The sequence below is a fragment of the Patagioenas fasciata genome, chromosome 5 (assembly GCF_037038585.1).
Source record: "Patagioenas fasciata isolate bPatFas1 chromosome 5, bPatFas1.hap1, whole genome shotgun sequence".
Classification (NCBI taxonomy): Eukaryota; Metazoa; Chordata; class Aves; order Columbiformes; family Columbidae; genus Patagioenas; species Patagioenas fasciata.
The window spans coordinates 55273144-55285607 of NC_092524.1; the positions used below are offsets into that span (position 1 = coordinate 55273144).

A 12464-nucleotide genomic window follows, 5' to 3' on the forward strand; every position below is an offset into this window, starting at 1 on the left:
GACCTTTCACAAGTCCATCCCTGCCTACACACCTGCTCTTAATTCCTCCTATTCTTCATTTCCATTATTATGACAGAGCCTCTGGCACTGCTGCTTCCTCAGTAATTCCATCTGCCTCCACTTTCCACCCGCTCCCTGCACACAAAACTCCTTCTAGCTCATGGACAGAGAAAGAGAGACACACTCTTTTCATCCTAATCCCTTCTAAAACATGCACCGCCTTTTACTGAGCTTGTCAGTGCAGTCAGAAATGGTGCTACACAGCTAATAAAAATAATCATCAAGCTTTCATGATCATCCAGGATATTTTTATGTGTTTTCTCTCCCTATTTGCACAGTAAGTCTCATAAAACTGAATTTTCTCTGCTTGCTATGAGCATTTTAAAAGTAGTCATGTCAATAAAAATATACCAAGTTGAGCACAGAAGGGCTGTTCTCGTGTTTAAGTCCAGTCTCACCCATGCAGGATTATATGCTGTGCAGACTCTATGCAGTTCATCACCAAAGAATGACAAAGTGCTTTTAAAGTTAAAAAGCACTGAAATACGGGTCCCTGTTTACATGAATGGAAAATCATTTTCCCCTCCTTAAAACCCAATGATAGAAGTAGCAATGAGGGTAAGGTCTGTCACGGATATGTGCAGCCACCCTCCCATTGCACTTTCAATAGGAGCCAGGCAGGAGTCCCAGCAGAAATCTGTCTGCGCAGATGCACATCAACTCTGCCACGTGAGCGTGTGTTACTGCCATCTAGCAGCCACCCACATCATCGAAAACAAGCTTTTGTTTGCCTTCTTGCTTTTGCAGCTCCTAAACCACATCCTGCTTTCCTCTTTTATTTCAAATCTCCTTTTTAATTCAAGGTCCAATCCTCCACACCTGAGCCAAGTTGGTGTCACCTTCCAAGAGCTGTGAAGCAGCAACTCATCAGCTGCAGGCTGTTGTCATTAGTAGCATCTTCACCTCTGTGTTGTCTCTTTTGGGGATTTTTGAGTCACTTGGGGATGAGCAGAGGTCCTGAGCACCTCTCCTTTGGCACCCAGGCTCCTCCATGACAGTGTTTTGCAGTGACACACAACTGGCAGTGTTCCTAACACAGCTCCCGCTAGCACTTATGAATAAAAGAGCTTTCAAGCTAGAATATAACTCAAACCTGACTTTCGTATGTTGCTGGCTAAATCCTGCTTTCCCCACTGACATCCTTGGCTGAGGTGTAATATATTCATTACATACAGAGAAGTTAAAGGAAATGAAAAGCAATTATTTTGCATTTTTTTTTCTATTATACAACATGATGTGCCTTTTTCCCTGGTAAGAAAACCTCCTCATTTAACAGCTCATAACTGTGTAAATGTCTGTCCAAGTTATGTTCACTCACTACAGTTCAAAGGACATTTTTTGTAATTTTATGTATGAGGGAAGAAAGAGTCTAATAGGGGGTGGGTTTTTGCCCCCAAAATAATTAGCTATTGATCAGCCCCTCAGTTAATAAAACATAAAATTGTTTCAAGATCCCATGGTGTTGTTCCAAGTCCTCCTACCAAAATAACTTTTTTCATCCAGTTCCTAATGACACTTTACAGAACATCTAGGTTGAACTGGAATTCAAACAGAACCAAATCAATCCTATCGGGCTGAGAGAATCAACTTTTAAACAAGGCCAATTAATATATATATATTTTTTTCTGTATTGTATCTGGTCTTGTGAGGAAAATCTACCATCCTTACAAACTCTGAAGCAAATGTGTTGTGACGGTGCCTGTAAAGAACCTACAGTGAAGAGACCTGGTAGAAGAAAAGGGAGGGACAGACACAGACAGAGAGAAAATGGGCCATGAGTCCCTGGTTACTAGCAGGGTGGAGGCAACACCTGAGAGGACAGGGAGGTAGTTGGCTGATCTGGGACTGCCTTGTTGCTTCCCCTGTGTTGTAAAGTAAGGAGCCAATCTGTCCAGTCACCAGGGCTGGGATTTCCCATGGAAAACGTTGCCACATGGTTGGCAAGGGAGGGGTGAACGATGAGGCAAGAGTTTCATCAGAATCACTCCTCCACATCTCAGGCTGGGATGTGCCTTCCAAGATACAGAGCTGTACTCCAAAGTACCAAGTGCCCAGAGCTAAAATCAGCCCAGTTAAAAAGAGTTGGCAGTTTAATGGATGAAACATTTTGCCAACTGGTATTTAAACAGCTGGAATTAAAGATTTAGTGTGAGAGTGTATTCTCTCTCAGAAGAAAAAACACTCTGTGCAAGGCAAAGTGTCTAGAGGAAACAAGAGGATTCACACTCATGAAATTGGGACCAGGTCCAAACCCCTTGACTGCCTTGGCATTTCTGCTTAGGTCTGAACAGGCTAAAAATCAGGCCAAAATCCCTTAAGATGCATAGTTTAATGCATTGGCAGATAAATTATTTTAACCAAAAAGCCCCTCGGGGCAATATAATGCAAAATATTAATGTTACTCTCCTGTTTATAGTTTTTGCTGTTATCTAGTTACAATAAATAGAACTTCATTACAATTTCAATTTATTATTTATCCAATGTATTCTTTATACATGTTCTGAAACCAAATAAAGCTGATTTGTGCCATCTACTGGTAAAGCAAGGCTTTCTGAATCCTGAGTACTTTACATCTTCTACAGAGCTAGTTAATTTTAAATCTGTTGCAATTTATTATTCACCCTACACAAACGTGTTAGTTCGTTGCAAACAATCTCATATATGCCTTGTCTGGAAAAGAAGACTGATGACATTGTCTGAGGAGGATCATATAGGACAAATTGATTCATGGACAGCTTTAATTGAAATCACAGTATTATGATTCTATTGAAAAATCTCAAAGGCACATTTTTAAACTCAAACTTTCATGTAGTAAGCCTGTCCACTGGGTAAGACCTATTTCTTAGCTTTCTTTCTGCTTAAGGACTGCAATATTTGTACTGTGACAACTGCAGATATGCTCTTTCACATCTGAGTTACCAGTTTAATTTGGAACTACTGTTCTGAACTGAGTGTTCACAGCAGAGTTAAGGCTGGGTTGCCTCTTTTGTACAAGGCACTGGTAAGATCTCACACTGACATATACTGGTCAAACCTTGCTATTCGTAGTCAAAAAGGCTGAACTCAAATTGTGACCAGCTTACTCCGAGAAGGTCATCCCTGGAGAATGGAAACACCCTTATAGGAGAAAAAACTCAAAGGACCAAGCTTGAGTAATGCAGCAGAATGAATAAACGGGACATGCTATCTCCTGCATCAAGGGATTGAAGTGAAGGAGAAGAGGTATTTTCAGCTTCAGGACAGTGTTGGCAAAAGAACAAATGGGCGTCAGCTGGCCATGAATATATTTAGGTTGGAAATTAGAAGGCTTCTAACCATCAGACGAAAGAGGTTCTGTGACAGCTGGCCAAGCAGAGCGGTGGGGGCAAATGATCTAACTAGATTTAAGATAGATCTTGGTAACTTAATGAAAGGGACTATGAAACATGGATGTCTACAACAGCATAAAACTGGCCTTGATGACCCAGAAAATCCCTTCTAGTCCCCCGTTCCCGCATTTCCCAGAATGTTCCTCTGCATGGACTTCAACATGGTGCCCAACTTCTGACAGCAGTAGATTTAGCTGCCTGTCAGGAGGCTCCAAATTACCAAATCATCTCAAACCCTCTCATTAGTTGGGATATGATTTGGTAGGAGTGGCCAATTGACTTTTGTCTGTAAATCCTATGTTGCATTTGTCAGATCTGCATTCTAAAGCTTTAAAACATAGTTTGCATTTGTTTTTATTGTAGGCTGTAGGCAACTGGTGAATTAAAAGTGAATGGAGCAAAACTAGCCTTTTTTAAGTACAATAGCCAGGGGATCAACTAAGATGTAATTATCTGTCACATTTAACAAAATCACCACAACAGAAGAAAAGGGGGTAGGAAAGTCACTGTAAGTATGATATGCAATATGAGTATGATTTATTTCTAAATTACCTGATTTTGCTTTTAATTTGAGGCATGCTTCAATACAAATGAGACACTAAAAACGCTAATGGATCAGAGACATGACCCAGTATCTGCAGACACTGGATAGCTGCTGTTAAACTCCAACAACTGCTATTTAAAAAGGGGGGCGGACTTGGCTGAGCCCCCAGACTTCCAGCTGTAATTCACAGAAACAGCAAACACTGGATGATCTCTGAATAAAAGAAAAAAGCCCGAAGTCTCTCAAACTGAACACTAAAAATTATAAGTCCCTTCTGAAAATTTAGTTCTAAAGTAAACATACAATTCAGTCTATCACCTGATACCATTAAGAACAACCCTCTGTCTTTCTCTCTCTGGTTGCCGTATCACCCTCCCCTGCTGCGGCAGAGACAATTTGAGTACAATAAAGCAGGAGTGCAGTGCTCATGGAAGTGTGTGTGCCTGCGAGTCTGTGCACAAAGGGCAGAGGAAACACAACACGTGCAGCTCCCCAGGCACCTTGCTGGAATTCTGCACCTCCTGCTGCCTGCGATTAAGCACACAGCAAAGCTTTTTACGAGGATCCTCTGAGAACTGTTTCATTTTGTTTTCCTGAAGTAGGAAAATGTCAAAGTTCTTCAACTAGTTCATTCAGATGTCCAAGTGAATCATATTTATATCTGGAAAAAGTAGAAATACAAGAAAGCCAGTCTAATACACTTTCAGATTATATTTAGCTGATCTTCCCCTTTTTGGAAGGATTGGCTCTTTGGAAACATTTAACCTGGCTGGACTCTATTCGACTGCCAGAAAATATTGAAAGAACAATCAATCAGGCATCTCACAAAAACATTCCTCTGGTGTGTCCAGCTGTACTTTCCATATTGCGTGGAATAATTTGGGAAAGAAGAAAGCTGGCTTTAGAGGAGGTCGTCTGCCAGTAACTCTCTATAACATGGCTGTGTAAACTCACTGCTTACCTGAGTAAAGTGAGTGGGGTCATGAAATTCCCACTGAGCTCAGTGGGAGAACTACTAAAAGCAGAATTTGGATCATAACATTTACCCTTCTGCTCAAAGTTGAACACCATCCCCACAGCTGCCCCAGAGCAATAAAAAGAATGAACACATTAATGCCATCCTGGTCTTAGCCTCTGGGGAACACTCCTGACAAATAATACAGATGCATCTTTTTCTTTCTGATGAATTAATTCTTCCCTTCAACACAGAAACTGCAAAAAGCTTCAAAATCTCAGCATTCCTTCCAGCTGGATTTCTGCTTCCAGCCCTTCAGACTGGACAAAGGAGGTGCCGCTGGGACATATAATGTAGGCAACAACCAGGTTGTGAGAGTGCTCCCAAATGGGTTTTCAAAAACGTTCTGTAACTCTGCCTGTTTTCCTCCATCAATGCAGGTGTACAGTATGCCATTACCATAGAGCTGTTAATTATACACAGTACATCCTCAAGCAAGGTCTAAACTTTTTGCATTGGGTTATAACATTATCCAAATGACAGGTAAAGATTTCTGCTGATGTACTGTTTCTTCAGATGGCCTCCCCAGGAAAATCACAGCCTACTATTATTAGTTTGGATTGCTGACCGGTGTTTTAGATGGCATCAATCTGAACTGCCGCTTGGGGTTTTTTTAGATGACATCATAGATCAGCTTCTGTCAAGGGTCTACAGAATCTTTAAAAAAAAAAAAAAAAAACAGAAAAAACACATTTATTTACGAACTAATAAGATCTTTTCTCCACCTTGCTCCCTACTTCTTGCTCTTAAAAAAATAAACCAAAAACAACTGGGTGAGGAAACGAAACCACACTGAGGTGTGCTCAAATATAAATACAAGAACATATGAATCTCTTTCAAGACTGAGCTTAATAGACCATGTGGTTAAGATACTCAGCCTTTCAATGGTAGAAGGAGATATACAGCTTCCTTAAGTTAGTTCATAATTTCAAGCATGTATCTGATTCCTGTCACTGCACACTGCACCTTTTCTCCCTAACCTGGTGACCAATTCTCCTCCTTTTTCCCCTTCAGGAATACTTTCTTTCTATACTAAGCATTATATAGCATGGTGTTTTTATTGAAAATACCTTTTGGGATGAGATTCTGGAAAATACTTTACCCATTTCATTGTACCTTTTATATTGGATTTCATGACATCAACATACAAACACTTTACAATGTCATTTTCAGCTTAATTTGATTTTGATTCCACAGATCAGCTATTGTTGACATTGGGCCATTTTCTTGGTCTTTAGTACTACAGTAACATAAAAGAATGATCATTCCATTTGTAAAATGGATTGTGCCAGGGGTGCTTGCATGTGTCTAGATCTTGTGATTTGCAAAATCGATTAAATAAATGTACAGCTGTGATGTCCCTATATTTTTAATGTAATAATTTTAACTTAACTCAGGGTAATTGCTGGTTAATACATATTTAAACCATTAGTTTCACTTCCACGCTGTGATCACAGTAACAGCAGCTTCCCACTTTGTATCTTGCTTGCTTTTTTAACTTCCATGGAATTGCAAAACCTGGCAAAAGTGCATGGTTTGTAGATTTTGGGTTGTTTTGTTTTGCTTTGTTTTTCTCGGGGATTTTTTTGGTTGTGAAAGAAACTCAAGCAGCTGCATTTTACAGGTAGTTTTTTGATGTCTGAGATGGTAACTTTGCTAAAACTACTAAACTACTGGTAACTACTAAATCAGGTTTTACCACTAATTCAATAACATTGCTTTTCACTTCAGATATTGAGACCTCATAATCTTGGGATGTGGGCAAAGGATCAAAAGCAATTTGGTTTTCCCAGTTTAATGACCTAACACTCAGCTACACTACCTGTTCTTGTGCTCCTAGCCCATATGTGAGGAAAAACATGGTAGTTTAAATCTCATCAACAGCAGTTCTGGATAGTTGCTTTTGCAGCTCTTTGTCCTAAAAACAAAACACAGATTCTGGAAAATCATGGAATGAGAGCATAGACTATAAAGAGAATGCTGCAATGATAAAAACAGTCTAAAGTATTCAGTAGTACAAATATAGTGGAATATGCCTACAGAAATTACTCACTTCTTTTCAGGAGACAAACTTCCTGACACAAGGTAAACACCTTTCCACATGATCCGTGTCCTCACCCTTTGCCACCATAGTTTTGGAGTGCATCCACAATCCTGTTTCGGAAAGAAAACAAAAACATTTTGGTGCTCCAATGCTAAGCATAATATAGATGCTAATGTACTTACGGACATTAGGCAATATCCACTGCATAATGTCAGTATTTCAGTTGGGTATTTTGAAGATAGATAGTTTCATGGACAAACCTTTCTTTGAGCATTTACTTAATTTAGACAATATCGGAGCATTTCTGAATGCAGAGAGGAAAAACACTTTAAGTTACAGACCCATAGATGCAGGTTAAAAATTTCCTTGAACATTTGCCATTTAACAGGGACAGTCTGTACCTGTACATGAAGCTGGTGTATGTGTACATGAAGTAACAGTGACTGTGAGTGGAAGTCAATGGATTCCTGTCAATGAGAGGTTTGCTTGATGGCATCCTGTGTCAGTTTAATATGGACCTGAATGTTATGAAATTTTGTAGCCTTACCTGTTCTTAAGCTGTGATTTAAAAGGACAGAAACTCATCTGGAGTGTGAAGATGTGGTGAGGCTGTTCACCACATGGAGCAGTAGAACTGGACAAAGCAAAGGCCACACTTCAAAATACATATTGTTTCAAATAATCACACTGGGTTGAATGGTCCTGCTGAAGAGGTGAGCCAAAACTTCCGGATCAGGCTCCAGATAATTAATTTCCAGTAATTTGGCTTGGCAGGCATTGCTGATCTCCAGCCAATCACATGAGCAGCAGCAACTTGTCAGGGGGGAAGAAAAGGTTACGATTCCTAATTACCCAGAGAAAGTGCTTTTATGCTGGGATTGCAGATTTACATAATGTTCAGTCAGCACTTGTACTGTAGTGTGCTATTTAGAGTGGTGTGCCGAGCTGCAGCCACCTCCCCCTGTGGCCGCAGTATCTGCACAGTGTTTGCAGTCACCAGTTCAAAGCACGTAAGGGCACACAGCGCTCCCATCTAGACAGGCTGCAAAACCAAATACAGCTGGGAACTTGATGACTGGCTTCTCTTCAGTGGCTTTTACCACTGGAGAAATCTTGCTGCTGTACACTTCTGCTGCATTGTAAGAAACAAGACTTGGCACCTCACAAAAGCATACTCAACTTGAGCAAAAATACTCCACTGACAGTGCTGGTATCTTCATTCAGACCAGCAAAAAATTGGTGGTAAGAAAGACAAAATGAGGATCCAAAGCTTATGCAGAAGACTAACTGCTCCAAATGGAGGTATTTCATTGACAGCATTGCATTAAGCAACATCACATTACATAAGAAGTCATACAGTGCTTCTTGCCTGCAACATGTCCAAAATCCACAAAAAGCCAATGGAGAACTGTCTTTGTTTCTACTAAATGCATGTAAAAAATCAACAGCAGAAATATATGAACTGTAAAAATGCTGGCATGGCATTATTTGCCTTCACTCACCTTGAAATCTATGTTTGAAAGATGTAGTATTTTCCATTTGAACATCTAATTTTAAGGAAAGCTGTTTTTTTCCCCTGATTTCCCATTTTCTTCCATGTGTACCTGTATTTTTGGACTGCACATCATGCCTTTTTCCAGGATATGAACAAAACTGGAAGAACACAGAAACATTTCCATCTATTGTTATCGACATGTTAAATCTGACCATGCTTGATGGAAATTCAGGGCAAAATTCTGCTCATGGTTTCACCCAAGAAGCTACTTTTGCCTTCAGACAAGGTATGGAAGTATAACTCAGAGCAAGCTTTATCCAAGAGGTTGACACTGAAACTCTGGGAGGAGTCTTTTTCTCAGTATTCAAGACCTCCTTATTGTTTCTGGAAGAACTTGTATGCTACGGTTGTTAGAAAAATGACACAGAAAGCAGCTGCCATGGTGTAAGACACAATACAGCAGGTTTTGATGGCAGTGTTCGTCAGTATGCTATAGTCAACAGAGACTACGCAAAATTTGCTACCTGTCATCCTCATTTTCTTCATTTTTAAAAATCTAATATCGGAAAGCAAAGGGAACACTGCTCTGTCCAGAGAGAAATTTATTCCTGCATTCAGGAACTCCTATGTAATACAGATTTTGTACCTCCACAGGATTTCCACCTTTCCTTTTATATAACTTAAGGTCATTTCCATTAAATGACAAAAATATTTTGAGGTTAATTCACATATGTTTCTAAGGGGCAGACAGCCATGGAGATGCGTAGTGACAAATAGAAGCAGAGAGTGGAGCAGCGGGTGCCAGTAGAAAATGCAAGTTGACAGATTTGTACAAATGTCAACACTTAAAAGAGGTGGGTGGTTAGTTTTGCATTTGCATTCCCTGTGCCAAGAAGGGGAGGGCAAAGCATCTTCTGAGTAAGAGTATGGAAAGCAACAACTCACATCTTGCTAGACATGTGCAATGCCATCACTCTTAATTCTGTCAGCACTGGCCAGACACAAAGAATATCTCCTGGTATGTCTGGTACACCTCCTCTAGTCATCACTAGCTGTGCTAATAGTCATGTGGAATATCTGGATTGCCACTGTAAAATTACAAGAAAAGGTGAAGTACCATACCGAGATCTCAAGCCACTACCTAAAAGAAGCCAGCATATGGCCTGTCATATTCATTATCCTAACCAAGAAAGAAAGGGGCATAGGACATCATTTCTGGAGAACACAGAGCTTTTACAGATGCACAACGAAATGATGGTACAAGTGAAAAATGGAAGGGCAAAGGACGCCCTGGATTTCTGGCACATAAAATTTTTCTTTCACCTGTAAGTGGATCTGTATGCACTGAGAGACTTATGTGGGGTTTGGAACCAAACAGATAAATAAAAAGGAAATGACCATTTGTAGAACTCAAATGTAGGTCAAAAGAAATTGCTTCCAGATAAATACATAGACCAGAAGTCTATCAGCAAACTTCCTGCATTAGAGATCCAGAGGCTACCAAAAGAGCAGCCAATCCAGAGTTACCAACAAAATGGTTGATGGGAGTTTGCCAAAGAGAGCCACACACTACTTCTGGAAAACATCTTTCACAACTGGGCTTGGCATTTATGTCTGGGATTGCCAGGGAGCAAGGGAGACAAGCTAAACTGCACACTTTTCATTGACCACAATTATCATGAACACACTCAAAATTAGGAATGCAAATGCAAGCCACCAGCAGCCCTGCACTTCATTTGTGTGTGCCTCAGTCTGTAGTTTAAGCACTGTCAGGGTAAAACCCATGGAAATGGACTAAGAGATATACAGCAAACTAGAACTCAGGCCAATGAGCTAGGTGGCATGACAGTGCCAGATCCTCATCCTCCCTATTTTGAGAAACATACGGTTTATATTTCAGCCAGGAGCTGGCAAATAGTGATAAGGACATGCAGTTGTTGCTGTGCAGGAACAGAACATTTTCTCTGCTGGTATCCAAAGAAGACACTGACTGATAGCTCAGACGTCGAGTATCTGGTCATCAAGGGCTTCCGCAGTCACAGGTGTGCTTTCAGAGCTGGGCGCATGTCAGCCATCATCCAGGGACTGAAGACTCATTCTTAGTGAAGGAGCAGCCAGAGTGCAGATTGCAGCAGGGCTTCCAGCCATGGACAGCAAAACACTTTTTTCTTTTGTTATATATATATTGGGATGAAGAGGTGAAAGTTTGCTTTCTCAGTGATGTATAAATAATCTCCTGAACTATGCAATAGTTTGAAATAACCAATTTTAAAATGTCTGAAATTACAAGAACATTTAACATTTTTCAGTTTTATTCCTTTGAATCACAGAAGCATAGAATCATCGAATAGTTTGAGTTGGAAGGGACCTTTAAAGGTCGTCTAGTCCAACCCCCCTGCAATGAACAGAGACATCTTCAACTAGATCAGGTTGCTCAGAGCCCTGTCCAACTTTGAATATTTCCAGAAATGGGGCATCTACCATCTCTCTGACTAACCTGTTCCTGTGTTCCACCGCCCTCATTCTAAAACATTTCTTCCTTATATCCAGTCTAAATCTCCCCTCTTAGTTTAAAACCATTAGCCCTTGTCCTGTTGTAACAGGCCCTGCTAAAATATCTGACCCCAGCTTTCTTACAAGCCCCTGTAAATACTGAAAGTCCACAACAAGGTTTTCCCGGAGCCTTCTCTTCTTCAGGCTGAATAACCCCAACTCTCTCAGCCTGTCCTCGCAGTAGAGCTGTTCCAGCCCTCTGATTATTTTCATGGCCTCCTCTGGCCCCTCTCCAACAGGTCCATGTCTTTCCTGTACTGAGGGCTCCAGAGCTGGACACAGGACTCCAGGTGGGGTCTCACCAGAGCAGAGGGGCAGAATCACCTCCTTCAACCTGTTGGTCATCCTTCTTTTGATACAGACCCAGATAGGGTTGGCTTTCTGGGCTGCAAGTCCACATTGTCAGCTTATGTCATTTTTCATCCACCAGTACGCCCAAGTCTTCTGTGGGGCTGCTTTCAAACATTTTATTCCCCAGCCTATATTGACACTGAGGGTTGCACCAGCTCAGGTGCAGGACTTTGCACTTGGTCTTGTTGAACCTCATGATGTTCACATGGGCCCACTTCTCAAGCTTGTCTAGGTCCCTCTGGATGGCATCCTGTCCCTCAGGTGGTGCTATTTGAAAGAACTGTCCCCACAGTTGACACAGGTGATACTCTTGTAGCAGATGGTCTGTTCACATTCCCTAACATGGATGGAAATAAGTGTATCCAAAATACTTTTCAAACAAGCAACACAATATCTTCAGTTATAACGAAGACTTGTAACCTGTTCCCTGTATGCAGAGGTTTCATAGGAATCACGTGATACAGATATTGCTCTAGACTTGAAATCCTTCAGATACATGTAATCAGTCACAGGTCCAAGAACAGAGGACTGTAGATTAGGTCATTGGGGGAAAAATCAAAACAAAGACCACCTATATGAGGTGTATATGCAACATTTTCAAATGAGCTTAATAAGAAAAATCTTTTTGGCTCTGTCTCACAATCAAGTCAAATTGAATATCTAACAGGATATTCTGTTTCTTACACTTGTCGTGATCTTTTGTGCACTGAAAGGCTAAAACATGATACTGTCCCTGCCTAGACAGAACAACTTCCACTGTTACTAAGACAGGTCATTTCAATTCCCATCTCAAGAATATCAACCTTCAAAACCTTTCTCCAAATGAAATTATTTATGCATGACATTCAATCAGTAGTACCCATTTTCCCTGCAGATTGTTCTAGATATGACATCCAGGTTCCAGCTACCCTCTTACTGTTGGAAAAAGCTGAAGTCTCTTTTACTTTCTGGAAATAAATTGCTTCAGACTAGATTAGTAGGTTCTGGAAATCATCTCAAGAGAGTCCTCAATGTTCTTTTCTGGTTCTTTTGAC

The 12464-nt window shown here is 40.7% G+C and overlaps 2 protein-coding genes across 3 annotated transcripts in view; both read right to left on the minus strand.

Moving 5' to 3' along the window:
• Positions 1-6459, minus strand: part of LOC136102750 (alpha-1-antiproteinase 2-like) — a 144648-nt gene extending 138189 nt beyond the window's left edge. The window contains exon 1 of the mRNA XM_071809600.1: positions 6449-6459. The gene's annotated coding sequence lies outside the window, so the exon portion shown is untranslated. The remainder of the gene's footprint in view (positions 1-6448) is intronic.
• The window catches only part of LOC136102633 (serpin A3-4-like), a 73514-nt gene that overhangs the window by 36212 nt on the left and 24838 nt on the right, over positions 1-12464 (minus strand). The window contains exons 1-2 of one of the 2 annotated variants that reach the window (XM_071809596.1): positions 8534-8636; positions 7041-7141 (exon numbers count right to left, since the gene is read on the minus strand). In XM_071809596.1, coding sequence (XP_071665697.1) covers positions 7041-7141; positions 8534-8578 — 146 coding nt within the window. In that variant the 5' untranslated portion in view covers positions 8579-8636. Of the gene's footprint in view, positions 1-7040; positions 7142-8533; positions 8637-12464 lie in introns of those variants that run through there. The other variant, XM_071809597.1, reaches the window with a different exon arrangement.